The sequence below is a fragment of the Pseudonaja textilis genome, chromosome 3, assembly GCF_049901715.1.
Source record: "Pseudonaja textilis isolate UNSWEBS1 chromosome 3, rPseTex1.2, whole genome shotgun sequence".
NCBI classification, from domain to species: Eukaryota; Metazoa; Chordata; class Lepidosauria; order Squamata; family Elapidae; genus Pseudonaja; species Pseudonaja textilis.
The window spans coordinates 24,077,300-24,093,444 of record NC_141992.1 but is presented as its reverse complement, the minus strand read 5'-3'; the positions used below and the strand labels follow the sequence as shown (position 1 = coordinate 24,093,444).

General features: G+C 39.6%; 1 protein-coding gene across 2 annotated transcripts; it reads left to right on the top strand.

Annotated features, from left to right (window-relative positions):
• Positions 1-45: 45 nt before the first annotated feature.
• LOC113434391 (oxidative stress-responsive serine-rich protein 1-like) lies at positions 46-14,629 on the top strand. Of its 2 annotated transcripts, XM_087929045.1 has the most exons (5): positions 46-387; positions 5,300-5,393; positions 6,918-7,040; positions 7,431-7,541; positions 11,405-14,629. In XM_087929045.1, the coding sequence occupies exons 3-5, from the start codon at positions 6,955-6,957 to the stop codon at positions 12,072-12,074; spliced, it is 867 nt and encodes a 288-aa protein (XP_087785171.1). In that variant the 5' UTR covers positions 46-387; positions 5,300-5,393; positions 6,918-6,954; the 3' UTR covers positions 12,075-14,629. The 2 variants fall into 2 exon arrangements, with proteins under 2 accessions (XP_087785171.1, XP_026553329.1); XM_026697544.2 differs by lacking the exon at positions 6,918-7,040.
• The last annotated feature ends 1,516 nt before the right edge of the window (positions 14,630-16,145 follow it).

Here is a 16,145-nt window from a genome sequence, read left to right as displayed (position 1 = left end):
GCGCGAAACCCTAACAAGAGGACTTAGGAGAACGCATGCGCGCTAAGGACCAAACCTTCTCCATGGGGATTCTGCCTCCGGTGTAGTGCTTCCAGATCCGGGTCATTCGTTTAGTTCCGCTCATATGTTTGAGGGGAGACTTTCTCTGCCCGCCGCTTCCCTTGCGCAGAGCCGCCTGAGCGCTGAACTGGCTTGATTCCTCGTCCGCTCATTGTCACCGGAGCAGAGCAGCTGATTCTACCCGTCAAAGCGATGGACTTGTGTTGAATCCCCGCGCTAGGCGCCCCATTCCCGGCTGCTTTACGAAGCATCCCTTTTTGTTTTTTTTCGGCCACCTGGCTTTTCTTTCGGATTCAGGGCTTCGGGTCGCAGGCAGAAACCCCACAGGTGAAGCATTTCTCAACTTCGTTTCTTGGCGGGGCAGGTTTTTTTCTGTGGCAGCAAAAGATTTGTGGCACTTTTTGACCTAACGCATAGATTAATAATCTCGGTCAATGTTTTTCCAACCTTGGCAATTCAGATGTGTGAACCTCGACTCCCAGAATTTCCCAGCCAGCATGTTGGGTCTACCTCTCCTCTTAAAATTACCATGGTTGGAAAACACGACTTGAGTTTTAGTTTGGCCCCATAGACTTGATTTGGTGCAAGTGGCCTATGATGTAAAACAAAGAGGAAGGATTTGCTAGAATAAATAAACTCGTCCATAAATGCCAGAGTGCTTAGTTGTTGTTTTGTTGTTGTTACAGTTATTTGTACCTCACTGAATTATGCTATTGCCCTACCTATACACAGGGCATGAACCTATATAGTTTCCTTGCCCCCAATGCTGGAGTCTTTGCTCTTGCTTGCTTCTGGGATTTTTGGTGGTCTCCCAACTTAGCAGCAGCTGTACTTATTTTTTAGACCAGCTAAGTAATGCCACTGGGGGGCGGGGATGAATGCAAGCTGGAACTCATCCAAAATTACAAGATATTCCAACAAAAGGTGAAATTAAAAATAGAGTAGGATATGCTTTTGCTTGATGATGTGTAAGTTTCATTTTTGTCCCAACTACACATTTTAAATTATATCCCATATTTGATAGCAAGAATAAGGAAATGATTTAGACTTTTGTCAAGTCATCCTGTTCTTAGACTTTACATTATTCCAACACAAATGCGCAGCTTTACACACGTCCTTCTGTTAAATTAGAGTGAATGCGTTTCAAGCCCGTCTAGGTTTTTTAATTTTTTTTTCTCTATTTGAAGTATTGTTGCCCCTCCCAGCTTAATGTCATGATAAGCATCCTTCCCCATCCAACTCATTTATAAAAATGGTGAACAGCTCAGGATACATAACAGTTCCCTCCAGTAGTCCTTGTGATATGATACTGTCTTCCATACTGAATTGGAGTATTAACAATCACTCTTTGGGTGCAATTCTGAGTCCATCAAACCAAGGTTTCATCAGCTCAATTTTTGAGCACTTTATTAAGGAGAATGTTATGTCACACTATATGAAGGGCTTTTCTGAGGTCCAAGTACATTGTATCTGCATTCTTCAACCATTGAAGCTGAAATTAAATTTATTGTTACTTTCAAAGATCAGTAAGATTAATATGCTATGAATTGTAGCAGATTGATGTCAACTGCTTTTAAACGTACTGGTAGCATACATAAGTCAAAACACACTGCACAATTGATTATCTTTTATAATAGCTTATCCAAAATACCAAGTTTATAGATCTATGCTAAACTGATAGATTTATGCCAAAGGAACATAAATTATGCTCCTTTAGTCTTCTGAGATCTTGCTCTTCTGAGAAGAGTTTGACCCTTGATGACTACATGGACAGATGCAAATCAATTTGACCTGTTTCCACTAACATTCTAAAGTTCTTTCAAGAACAATTCTATCATCTCTTCTATCTCACATGTCCCCGCCTCCAGTCTACCCTTTCTATTTTTTTCAGCCTTATCCATTTGTTTTGTAGTGGATCATATCCATACCACATGCCCAAAATATTTGTGTGTATGTGTGTTTTAGTGATCATGAGCTCACAAAATAAGTCTTTCTTTTGTGCAGGCTTGGTTAATTAGCCATGCATTCTGTGGTATGCTCAATAACTATATCCAGGTCTCTAATTCTTTCAGTTTCTAGCCTTCAGATCCATCAGGTAAGGATTGATTTTGAGGCTGATAAAGATTCAGGAGACAATTTTGTAAAGTTGACTACTGCTATCACTACTGGGACCAGTTTGGCTTTTCCTTTCAACATCCTCTCCTAGTTCCTCCTAGTATGTGTGCGTGTATAAATTAAATAGAAATAAATTTATATAAATAGTAATATCATTACAATAAATTGGCTTTTAATAGGAAGTAGTTCAATTGGTAAATTGTGTTTTGTAATTTTAACCTTTTCATTTTAACAAGGAATCTGTGATTTTTTCAGGAAATGATCAGTGCAGATGTCTTGCCACTAGGTCATATGACAGTTATCTTACCTTTGGAAAAACATATATCTTTAAATCAGTGGCACAGCCATAGATATACATATGCTCCACAATATGTCAGTATCTTCATGGCTGAACTAGAATAACAATTCTTACATCCAAAGTCCCCTCTCTCCCCCATTACTTGAGATTTATTGATGACATATTTACCATCTGAAACCATGGATAAGAATTTTTCATCAGATTCCATCAAGTCCTCAATAACATCTACATCACCATCAATATAGCTTTACCTATTTGTAGAATGTCTACTTTTCAGTGTCACAATAAAAAAAAAATGGATAAACACAACATTATAGAGGAAATCTACGGATCAGCACACATTTCTTCATCCTACACCACCAAATAAGTTGTCTAACCAAGCTTTATGCTGCAATTGAATTTTGTCCCATTACTCAATTAATGGGAATTGAACCAAGAGACATTCAAGAGACTGAACTACTCACCTAGTGAGATTAATAGCCAGGTTACATAAGCACTACCATATTCAGCAGTTCAGTATTAAAATAATATAAGTCTTCTGGGATTTGCACAAGTATATGTAGCAGGTTTTTATGTATGCAATATAAAAATTAACTTTAAAAAACTTGCCTAGTTTTCAGAAGTCTGGGTTCAACATTCAGTTAACCTTTTTTTAAAAACAAAACAAAACAGGTTGTTTAATGTAGCTTCTGTTAATCATCCATTTGGCAGATGAACATCCCTGGAAGCACTCTTGGTGTATCACTTCCTTTCGTGTTTTCTTTGTTCTTTGATTCAAGAGTTAGTATGTACTTCAAATACATTATGACACATCCATCCCAGATGAGTCACAATGACATGAACAGGCAACTAAGAAACGTGTCAGTTAAACAATTTGAGCAAATGAACATCAACTGAGTGGAGCAGGGAGGGAGTTGTGTCCAAGTGAGCATTTTTCTGGCAGGTTTCTTCTTTTGTACCAGTTTAAGAGCGATAAACACTTAATACTTTAACCTTTATTGTTTAAAAATTTTATTTTGTTAACCTAAATAGTTAAAAATTTTTCAAGGGTTTTGTATATGCAAGTAGTCCTTGGGTTATGGCACTGGGATTAGGATTGCCATTGCTAAGTGATGTGGTTGTAAAGCACAACATCACTTAACTGCATTTCTTAGTGATGGTAAATCTGGTTGCCATAGTAACCACAAGAAGCATTGGTTGTTAAGTGGGAAGAGGTTAGATATGTGGTGGAGCTGTGGGGGAGTCTGAGAGGCTGGGGGAAGTCCTTGGAGGGCCAGTACAAGACGCATGTGAATTGAGGGAGGCCAGGGGAAACATCTAGAAGGGTCAGTGGAGGTTGAGCATGGGCAGAGGGGTGCTGAAGGGAGGAGAAACATGGGAGCAACTTACCAGAGTGACTTGCAACCTTCCCTGCTGGCTTCCCCCTTGATGTTTCCTATGGGAAGCTGGCAGGGAAGGTGCCAATGATAATCACGTGACCATAGCTCCCTGCAACATCAGAATCACAGCTAGGCATCTGAGTGCCAGGACTTATGGTCACTGAGAGGGTGCTGCGACATTTGGAATTTTATCCTACATCTATCTTTTCAGCACTACCATAAATTTGAACGCTTGCTGAATTAATAGATATAAGCTGAGGATTACCTGTATTCTATATTAAATAGTGGACATTATCTAATTGGTCCTTAGATATTGATTTATGCCACATATATTTGATCAGCTGAGGCTTTTGCATAATGTCTTTTAGTAAAAAAAAAAGATGGAGAACAGATTATCTGTCTCATGCAGTCTTCTTTGCTAACAGAACGGCACTGTATCAGTCAGTTTTTGAATACTTTGGCCAATAAACTACAAGGGTAACCAAAGGCCAGTTGTACCCCATGCATACTTATGCCATTCTATGCAAACAAGGATCTTTAAAGACTACCTTACAAGATAATATACTCATCCACATTTCATCAATAGAATAGAATTCTTTATTGGCCAAGGATGGTTGGACACACAAGGTATTTTCTTGGTGCAAATACTCTCAGTATACATAAAAGAAAAGATACATTCGTCAAGAGTCAAGAATCATAAAGTACAACACTTAATGATAGTCACATTTCATCAACTAGGAGATATATGCCCTATACAGGTACATACATACTCCAGATACTGGTTTGGATATAAATATGATTAACTCTCAGGTAGGAAGCATTCATGTGGTATGCTTTATGTGTGTGTTTATGTATATATGTATATTCTATATGTATGTAACAAATTTAGAAACCTCCGTCTCACAGAAGACTTGGTAAGATTTAAATGCAAAGCCTTAGAAACCTCATTCCTCTTTTCCTAACCTTTAGTAGGAATTGGAACTTAGTCCTAGCACATCTGGAAAGTGCCAGCTTGGAGAAACCTAAAATAGTTTAACACTACAACATTCTGTTCAAAATTTCTCTCTCTCTCTCGTGTGTGTGTGTGGGGGGGGGACGGGACTGAAACTTCACTGCAGCACCCCCAAAATTTGTGTGCTACCTGTGCTGGGCTCCCAAGGCATCCCCCAATCCTCTGAGGCATTCCTATGCTCTTTAACAGGGACTCCATTCATATAACAATCCTCACCATCATTTAACGATTGCAGCTGGGATTGTAGTCATTCAGTGAAATGTGACTTTTGCTTAATGACAGCTCTACAACCAAGATTCTGGTCCCAATTGTCAAGGACTACCTGTAAAAATTATTGAGCTACTAATCTACAGTTAGTCAAATTTAGCATGATATTTCCTTCATTATTGATGCCTGGAATTTCATCCCAGTTCATTTTTCTATTTATCTGCAAAGGGGAGAGAGTGCAGTGGATTGTTCTCTTAACAATGTTGGAAAATGAGGAAAATCTCGGGGCAGCTTTCAAAAAACTAAGAGTTGATTCAGAACGGTAAGTAACAGTATAATTAATTAGTAAGAACTCGAGTGTATCTTTGCAGTATAAAATATAAAAGAAGGATCGGATTTGTCACCTGTTACCTTGATCTTGAGAAGTAAAATATATATGATCAGATTATTTTCTATATCTACTACTCACAACTGTACCATTTCTGTTATGCTTTCAAGTATAATATCCTTTTTGTGGGTTTAGAGCACTTAGTAAATTATTCTGATCTATGCTTTCCTTAAAGGTATAAAATACTTTATGTAGTGGCTTTTTCATAGGAATATCCACCCACCCTCCAACTCACTGTTTATCAAAATGAGGCTGTTTTCTATTCCTTGTATTTGAGAAACTGCCTATTTCCTGTGCTGTTGGTCCAGCCAGTTCACTCCGACAGAGATGGCATGCTATAGATTCCTTCAATTAACCAGTGCTATCTATTGGGAGATTTGAAACATGCCTTTTCTATGCCTGTTCTCTTGAATCTCCCCTGGGTGGCGAAGCCCCTGATGGCATTCCAGAAGCCTTAAGTCCTGGCTGTTCCCCCAGGCTTTGGGCTAAGGTAGTTGGAACTGAATATAATACCGTTATATTATACAATATGCTTGCTGCTGTTGTCTAAATCTGTCATTTGTGGTATATTTGTCATATGCTTTTTTATGGTATATTTATAAACAACAACATTTTTATGCGGTGAGGTAGAGTCTGTTGGATCAAGTGGCATCCTCTGAATAAAATGAATACATAAATAAAAATAACAATAGCATTTAGACTTAAATACTGCTTTACAGCCCTCTCTAAGCAGTTTACAGAGGCAGCATATTGCCCTCAACGGTCCTCATTTTACCAATCTCAGAAGGATGGAAGGTGAGTCAACCTTGAGCCTGGTGAGAATCAAACTGCTGAACTGCAGACAGCCGTCACTCAGCAGAGGTAGCCTGCAGTACTGCATTCTAACCACTGCGCCATCAAACTCCTAAATAAAACGAACAGTGGTGTCATTACAGTGTTTTGTGCCTGGCTTCTCTGGCCCTCTCCCTAAAACAGCTATTGTTTTTTCCCACAATCCTTTCTATAAAATGCCAAACAAGCCACCAAGTTTAGTGATCTCAAACATCTGTTTCTTCATCCATTACCTTTTTCTTTTCACAAGTAGATTGCCAATTGGGAAGCTTAAATGGAAATACTCAGTGATATCACTTTTAAATGCAGTATCTCCCAGTATGTTTTCAGATGTAATTCAAGGTGCTGTCTTTAAAGCCTTTTGAGATCTAGGGCCAGTTACTGGTAGGACTGTTTATCCCATCAGATCTGACAGGGTAGGTGGCCTCCCCCCATCCCCGAAATATGAAGGGTCCCACTTGATTTTCTGGAAGTCTGAAGATCTGGCCTTTCCCCAGCTCCTGGGCCAGGATGTTAGATAAGCCAAAATATGTGTGGTTTGATTATTGTATTAGAATTATTTTACTTCTGTTGGAGATTTTTGCATGACTTATAAAGGTTTTATTATGTTTACTAATTTATTATTAGTACAAGTTGACTGAGCTGTGGTGGCGCAGTGGTTAGAATGCAGTATTGCAGGCTAATTCTGCTGAATGCCAGGGGTTGGATTCCCACCGGTTCAAGGTTGACTCAGCAATCCATCCTTCCAAGGTTGGTAATATGAGGACCCAAATTGTTGGGGGCAATATGCTGACTCTGTAAACCTCTTAGAGAGGGCTGTAAAGCACTGTGAAGCAGTATATATAAGTCTAAGTGCTATTGCTATTATTGTTAGCTGTCCAAAGTTCATAAAAGGCAGCATATACATTTTCTAAAATAAATGCAACTTTTCTGTGTAAAATAGGCAGCTACCCTCCAATATCGTTTTTCCAATAAAATTCAGAATAACTCAGAATGCTGTTGGTACAAAGAACAGTACTGAGAAAGCTGGTTGTAAATGTTGTATATATTTGCAATGGCAATTATATTGTGAATTATCCAAAGCATATCGATTGAGGTTAGATTATAAACTTATTTTGACATGTTTTTCTCATGCTTCAGATCCACTGCTTCTCTCCCTGTGAGTGAGGGGCCATCTCCACAAACATTTGTAGAAAGTACAGATGAATCCAAAGTAAAGATGACATTTGGATCTAAAGAATGCTGGCACTGGTAAGTGGAATTGATTTTGACTAATACTTGGGATGAATAAATGCTGAAGTGTTTTGTTAAATATCCTGGCCCACATAACATCTTAGAATAATCAATTTGAAAAAAAAAGGATAAATGAAAGCAGTAAAAGATGCATTACTGTTTTTTTTTTATGAATGTTGCAATTGAGTTATATTCAGTTGCAGTGCATGGCATAACAGGTTCTTTGCTTTCCAGATGAGACAAAAAGAAGAGAAATTGCTATAAACAGAATCTTTCTCTTACAAAACTGAAGCATATTTTCTTACGTCAAACTACTACCATCTTTCTCCAACAATACAGCCTCCACCAGTAGGAAGGCCCAGCATGATTTCTAGGCATAAGGTGAAATTAAGCCCCACCCCCAAAATTTAGGCCTATTTAAATCATGCATTTCTCCACCATTTCTCACATCGTTCGTTACAATTACACAAGGTGAAGAGAAATGGTGGGGAAGGCAAGGGGGGGAGAAAACTTGCCTTTAGGAGCGCCATGCAGGTAGCCTAGGCTAGAATACCCTGATCTACTACCGATAGAACATCGGCCGATAGAAGCTCCCCGAAGGCAGAGTCACCAGCTGCTTCTATTGGCCGGTAGAAGTGGCCTCGGGGCGAGCGCTTGTGTGCACTCCCCTCGCCACAAGGCCATTTCTATCGGCCGATGGAAGCTCCTCAAAGGCAGAGTCACCAGCCGCTTCTATCGGCCTTTGGGGAGCTTCCATCAGCCGATAGAAATGGCCTCATGGTGAGGAAAGAGTGCATTAGTTGTCTTTGAATCTACCAGATTCAAAGGGCAGGAGAGAAAGCACACGCGTATCTGTGTCTGAATAAAAATTGTGAGATTGCAACGGAGGGAATGGGAGAAAAGACCTTAGCCCAAATGTGTTCTTGTTTTGCTTTGCTGCCCATCATCTGATCAATCTCTCCGGGGCAGCTTTTGGCCTAAAATCACCCAGGTCTCCCTCAGCTAAAGGAGAGGGGAGGTCTCCAAAGACCATCCCTGACCTCCGCCATTTGAGAGGACCAAACTCGTTTCTTCTCAAAGTTAGACCCACAAATTTTTCAAAAGTTCTTCTGAACGCCTCGGAGGTCCGATGAAATCCAGAAATGTCTCATGATTGAACTCAATAAAAAAAAAGGAACCTGTACCTTGTCGCCAAGTCCCTGGTTTTATAGCTTCTGTCTCATCCCGAATTATGCCAAAATAAGGGATTCTGAGGCTGGTGTTGGTTAATGACGGGCGCTCTTTCAGACGCTCAGAGAGAGAGAGAGAGAGAGAGAGAGAGAGAGAGAGAGAGAGAGAGAGAAAAGGAGGCGTCACTGAAGTTCTCAGACTCCCCCCAACTGTTAGCAGTGCCACTCGTAAGCTGTGGCAAGATTGCCTCGGATCATGTGCAGAGTGCCTTCGCCGTTCAACTCTCCCCCCCCACGACTCAAGGTTCATACTAAAATTAGGCCTTTCCAACCAGCCCCTGCAAATATTCGGCCCTTATCAGAGCAATAGAAAGGATGGTTTAGCTTCTCCTCGGCCCTTCTTCACTCCAGCTCCCTCCTGTCCTCCTGTGCCATGATGGCGACCCTTTCACACTCACCCTGCTTCCCCGCTGCATTCCCACGAGGACCGCTCCCGCATCTCCTTTTGGGACCCCACCCGATCTCCCTTTTAAGGGTAGCCAAGCTCTGCTGCCTCCTCTTCCCTCCCCAGAGACCCCCCCCACTCCCCAAACCAGTAGCGGCAGCAGGTAAAGGGAGGTCGGCTGCCCTGGGACTTTGACAGGCTGCTCGGAAAAGGTCTGGCTTGGGGAGGGTGGCGGTGGGAACCCCACAGATGTTGAGACCTTCCCTCACCAGAAGGGCTTGGCTGACCCGGTGCAGGGACAAGGGCTAGCAGGGGTGGTGTTTGTGTGTGTGTGTGTGTGTGTGTGAGAGAGAGAGAGAGAGAGAGAGAGAGAGAAACTCAGCTTGCTTCCCTAAGAAAAGTTTGCAGACGCTCTCCCACGCACACTCCCCTCGCCACAAAGCCATTTCTATTGGCCGTTGGAAGCGGCTGGTGACTCTGCCTTTTGGGAGCTTCCATTGGCCGATAGAAACGGCCTCGAGGAGAGTGCGTGTGGGCTGCTCCTCTCAGGAGCGCCCTGCAGGCAGCCATACCTCACCCCAAAGCGGCTGGTGACTCTGCCTTTGGGGAGCTTCCATCGGCTGATAGAAACAGGTTCGTGATGAGGTGAGTGCGCGTGGGTGCTCGCCCCGAGGCCGCTTCTACCGGCCGATAGAAGCGGCTGGTGACTCTACCTTTGGTGAGCTTCCAGTGGCGGCCTCATGGAAAGGTGAGTGCACATGGGGCACTCTAGGTGGAGGTCCGTGTGGGGGAAGAAATTAAGTCACCCCCCAAAAGACGTCCTAGCTGTTTTTTCGGGGCTCCAAAAAAAAAAAAAGGCCCGGCCTTATTTTATGAGAAACACGGCACTTCAGCTGCCTAGGGAAGGAAGCTATAGGACCATGTCATGAATTCAAATCCTAGAAATGGAAGGTTGGGGTCAGATATTAATATACAACTAAGCTTGTTGTAATTCAAATATATAATTTTAAAAGTTGGACATACTCTAAGATAGCCAGATTTGATTTGTATTAAAATCAACTTAGTGCAATAATATCTTGAGCCTGGTGTTCATGGAGAAAATGTGGTTGCTACGGATCAACACTGGTTTGATAGCACATTATGAAAGTAGTGTGCATATCCTGTTGAAAATAAACCACAGCAGCTTTACCATAAAAACAACAGCAATGAAAATTAAACAATCAATTCAATCACAATTTAATTTAGAAAAAGCAACAGCTGTTCAAATAAAACGAGGCGATGGAGGATATTCTACACTATAGCCAGAGGATCATTTAGTTGACATCTAGGAAATATTGCAGTTTCATAGTTTGGACAGTTTTTTCATCCGTATGTTGACCATGAGTTGTCCATAAATCAATTTTCTAGTTTTTCTATGGTAGAAAAACTTTCTGAGATATTAAGATTAAATGGTATATGGCATTGGGATAATGCCAGCCCAGCTTCTGTTTTGCTCCTAAAAGAGCCCAGAGCGGTGTTTCCAAACTAGTAAAATGTTGTGGTGATCAGCATTTATAAAGGCTATATGATCTGAATCCCTTACTTTTGTGAAGACATTTTTAGAAATCAACAATATAGCTCCAGACTATATAAATATCAAAGTCATTGAAGAGATGCCAATCTGGTATATTTATAGTAATTAGATACTGCTTCCCTCAAAAGGTAAACATTCCTAGCTTTCTTAAAAATTCTACTTACATTTTTGTGCTAAAAACACTATTTAAAATTAAGCATATATTTTAGACTGTGAAAAATATTTTAAACACTATAAAGATAATGTTTTGTATTATACATTTTCACACTGATGGTATGTTTTTGATTGGACAGTATGGAAGCATTGCAGTATGATTACTAAAATGAATTATTTTCAGTTTTCATACTGTTTTTGTTATATAAAACAGCTAATCATCTGTGATCTTAGTAATTGTTCAATATTTTATTCTTATCAGTTGCAAGAAAAATATTAGTCCAATATCTGAGAATACAACACATTTTTATAAAAATATTTTTTTCCTGTGGATTGCAGAGTGAGTCATAGAATGCCCTGAAGTAATCTGAGATTCTTTTATAAATTGGGCCACTTCTGGAATTTGAAATAAAAGTCCTTTCTGAAGGACTTTTTTAGAAGGAATTTCAGGGTTGGAACTTTGATGACATTTTGCGCACTTGTAAATAGCTATCCTTTTTGCAGAGTGAATTACTTATGTCTTTCTATTTTCATCCTGCAGGTGTTTGAGAAAACCCCTGAGAGGACCAATTCGAACCCAACGTTGCCGGCAATCAAAGTCTCCAGTACTCCATCCTCCTAAATTCATCCACTGCACTAAACAAATGCCTTCCTGTAGCCAATCCATGCAGAAGAACCTAACAGATGCTTTTCAAAGCAACAAAGATTTGGATGTGCCAAAGAAATTTTCTGAAAATGAACTGGGTAGTCATCCTCTAGAATTTGGCAAGAAAGAATCAGTTGTCAAAGATTCTGAGGCATCCATGATTGGAATACCAAAGAATATTTCTGAAAATATTGGTAGTGTTCTTCCCACAGAAATTCTAAAGGTCTCAGATCTTTCCGATTTCCAGTCTGTGTCTGAACAAAATAAAGGGAATTTTTGTGCATGTGTAAAGAATGAATGCCAGTGTAAGCAATGGCAAAACCTGAATGTGTACAAGTTTTCTGACATACAGAACTCCCTCCAGTGTGTATCTGAAAGATCAGCACATGTGCAGAACAATCCACAGCTCACATCAAGAATTTCCTCCAGTTCTCTCAAATCTTGCTCTGAGCAAGCCAGAGCACATGTAGATGATGTGACTATTGAAGACCTTTCAGGTTATATGGAATACTTCCTGCATATCCCTAAGGAAATGTCTCACATGGCGGAAATGATGTATACCTGACCCTAGCCAACAAAGGGCATTGATATCTGCCCTGAATCATGCTCCATCTCAGAAGCAGTTTGCTCTCTGTGCTTATAATAAAACCACTTTGCATTTCAGGCTTCTTGTTTTTAATAGATCAACAATTGAAATAAATTATAAATCGGGACTGCAAACAGCAAGCCTAGGAAATTATGCCATTTTTGTAGGTATGGCCACAATTGGCTGTTTGGATTAACTGGCTAACATTTTTACAGACAGTGAATCATAAAACAATCTAGAGCGAATTCAAGCACTTTCCATCTGAGGCCAAGTACTGCATATTGTTATATGTTCTATTGACTGTATATGTAACTATGTATATGCATTATGTTTGTAATTGCACGCAAGCACACATTTTAAATTACCAAAAGCATAGCATTATTTCAATTTGACTTGTTGCTAATGCACTAGTCTTTTCCTGAAATCTGTTGAATACATTATCTGTAATTGTAGAAGTCAGTAATGTTTTTCTTCTCTGTATTGCTTTAAATACAGCCTAAATTCCATGTTTGTGCACTTTCTAAAGGAAATCCTTCCAAAGCATCAATATTTGGATTTTGTGAATAATGGGGAGATATTAATATTCAACCACATGTGGCCATTAGATGTCAGCTTTGCTCCATATCAGAGTAGCACAATTTTTACTACATTTCATACTTACACAGACTATTCTGTTCATTCTGCTTGCAATTTATATCTCAAATACGACTCTAAAGCCAATTTCTATACTTATTTCTGTGACAATATGTTAGAGACAATATGTTTAACCTATACGAGTTATGTCTGAAAGAAACCAATGTATTTTGGCAAACCTAAGACTAAGAAAACTACTTTCAAGGCACAGTCATATGCATGGAGTTTTGGTTTATTTGTTAACCTACTTCAATTCAGATACGTTTATAACTTAAAATCAGAAATTAATTCAAAGATGAAAGAATCCAGTTCTCCCTTGATATAACATCCTAGTGGAAGCCAACCTTAAAAGCATTATGTCACATAAGTACAGGTAGTCCTCAATTTATGACCATAATTGAGTCCAAAATTTATGTTGCTAAGCGAGACATTTGTTGAGTTTGCCCCATTTTGCAAACTCTTGCAACATTTGTTAAGTAAATCACTGCAGTCGTTAAATTAGTAGCACGGTTAAGTGAATCTGGATTCCTCATTAACTTTGCTGGTCAGAAGGACACAAATGATGATCATATGCAGCTGGAATAAATAAGAGCCAGTTGCCAAGCATCCACATTTTGATCAAGTGACTAGATGGTCACGTAGTCATGTGAAAAACAAGTCATTTTTTTCAGTGCTGTTGTAAATTCAAATAGTCACTAAATGAATGGTTGCAAATTGAGAACTACCTGTAATCTATCCAATTTCTTATACCTAATGTGGCTATGGCTAATGTTTGCATGATGTTTTCTCATAATTCAGTTTATTGTTGTCCAGATGTTTTGGGAATAAAATCCACAGAATTTTCAGTCAGAATACTAGCTAGAGATTCTAGGAATTGTAAATCATGGGGAAGGCAGCCACTACTTTATTTTGAGGTCTCTTGTTTTCTGGTCCAGAATTCCCTATGTTTTATACTGCTAAGTTACTAAGCGAGGATCTAATAACTCCCTAGGAAGATGCTGCTCTTGAGATAAGCATTTATTTGCAATTGTACTGAGTCAGCCATGGTTTATTGCTTCTCTGTTATATGAACATTATTGAGCTGCTTTTTTGTGCGGCTTCAACACTCTAGTTAGGGTTGTACAAAAAAAAAACCACAATTGCAAATCACTGATAATAGGCAATGCTTGAAATGTTTTTTTTTCACAACTCGGACAAACAAAATCTGTGGATGGCAATTCATTGCAAATATAGTATATGAAGTTCTTTGAGCATTTTCTGTATGTGTACTTTGTACTGTGCAAGCAATTACAGGATAGAAACTAATGCGGAATTCTTGGCACTAACTGTTGGAAGTAGCTATACACAGTGTCAGAAGTAACATCTCCACATTTTCCTCTGGTCTTGTATAAGACCACCTGTTTCCTGTACATTCTCAGGAAATAAGCATGTTTTCAGCTTGATAATATGGACGGAGTTCTGTGAGTTGAGTATTCCAGAAATTGATTTCAGCCACTGAAAAATGATTTGCTTTTTTAAGTGAAAAAAGCAATCTTTTGGTTATTAGATAAATTAAGAGTACTTATTAGTTTTCTTTAACAAATTTTGTAGTAAAATTTTGCAATTGAAATAGAAGTTTCTCATTTGGATTCTGCAATTATAAAGATATGTTTACAAGTGAAGGTTTATGAGGTTAGCTTTACAATTAAAATAATATAGCAAATATGGCAAATGCACAGTGGTGCTTAATAATGAAACCCGTCAATATAAATTGATCAAATATCAGCTTTAGCCAACTTTCCACCTGAAGTATTTCTAAGTGAAGGCTGAAATTGATTTATATTCCAAATTGACAATATGTGTCATGTGTGAAATGCTAAACCTAAGCGGAGGAGAATTATGAATTAAAAATAGTGATTTTGTGCTTGGGAACTCAGACTTGTTTCTCCCATATAAGATATTGAACAAATTATTCTCCTTTAGTGTTACCCATTTCTCTTAATGTGAAAGTATTTTTATACTGGCTGTATCCATTAGAAATTTTCTAACATTCATTTTGTGATTACAACTTTGATGCTTTTAAAGTTCAAATATGCCCTAAAGAGTTTGGTATTCCTGCCATAACTGTTTTTTTTAAACTTTCTAAATAATGTTTTTTTTTACAATTTTGTTATTTATAATTGTAATTGTTTAACTTTTTAAAGAATTACAATTGGAATATTTCTTTGTATACTTTATTTAACCTAAGGTCATGTCAATTTAGTTTAATTCCCCCTATTCAAATGGGAAAATCATGTATTTTTACTGAACAAAATCTTTCGTTGAGGAGAAAAATGATTTTGCACAAAGCTTTCTGGTGAACTGTTCACAAAACAAACTTAACCAGGTCATTTCTAGACTCAAGTGTGTTAGGCCATCTCATAAACCAGTTTTTTAGGGTCAGAAAAGAGACCATTTTAACCCCAAAGTATCTTGGCTGAATTGTTAGTAAAAAGTCTCATCTATTGACCATAATGTGTTGTGTGGACTCAGATTCAGTCACTTCATAGCAACTCTTCTGCAAGATAAATTGGACTGAGAGAATTTGGATGACCCAAAGTCACCCCTGAGCCTTATCATTAAGGAAGGAATTAGTTCAACACTTGAATCCTGAGTAAGTATGCCTGTGATTGCAGCTCTAATGGCAGAGGAAGAGATCTTCCATAAAAGCAAGGAGCAGGATTATTTTCTGAGTAGGCAATGCATATTAAACGCTCATACCCGCACGGCGAATGAATCGCGTAGCTTACATTTATATAGCTCGTTGCTGTAGCGAGCAGAATCTGCGGCTAAAGGCAAAAAAGGACTGGCAGTGAGTTATCAAAGCCATTTGCCGATTTGCACCTGGTCGGGCTCCCCTCAGAGCAGAGGTCAGCGGGGAGGAAGCACGCCTTGTGGTCGTGGCGCTTGCCAAGGAAAACCGACTTCCTTCAGCGGCGAAACCGAAGGGTTATCTTAATGGGCAACGCGGGAAGAGCTAGTAACATAGTCACGCTTTCCCCCGGCAATTTCGAAGAAAGCTTGCGTCCCAGCGACTCCACCGACGTCCGAATCTTCCGAAAAGAGCCCGCTGCCTTCCCAACCCGTCCAAATAATGCTCAGCCAAATTCACAAAACCCAGATTTACGAGTTGTTTGTGCCCCTTCCAGCCCTGCCTCCGTTCAGGGATCCATTCATGCTCTCCTTGTTCCCACCCTCGGGCTTAGGAGAAGCCGTTTCTGGCGCAGCCCTCCTGAAAAAACCTTGGGCGCAAGCAGCCGGCCCAGAACCGCGACCCCCTCCTCCACCTCCCCCGCTTCGTCGTTCCCAGAGCTTCCCAGGCTGCTATTTTTAAAAGTACACGCTTGCTTCCTCGGTCCCTCGCCTCCTCCTCCTCGAGGATTATTAATTTTTATTCCG

Excerpts from the sequence above, each read along its gene's own strand:
- LOC113434391 (XM_087929045.1), top strand. The coding sequence starts at position 6,955 with ATGCAGTATTGCAGGCTAATTCTGCTGAATGCCAGGGGTTGGATTCCC. Across the intron at positions 7,041-7,430 it reads CAGCAATCCATCCTTCCAAG|ATCCACTGCTTCTCTCCCTG; the intron begins GTTGGTAATATG and ends CTCATGCTTCAG. Across the intron at positions 7,542-11,404 it reads TCTAAAGAATGCTGGCACTG|GTGTTTGAGAAAACCCCTGA; the intron begins GTAAGTGGAATT and ends TTCATCCTGCAG.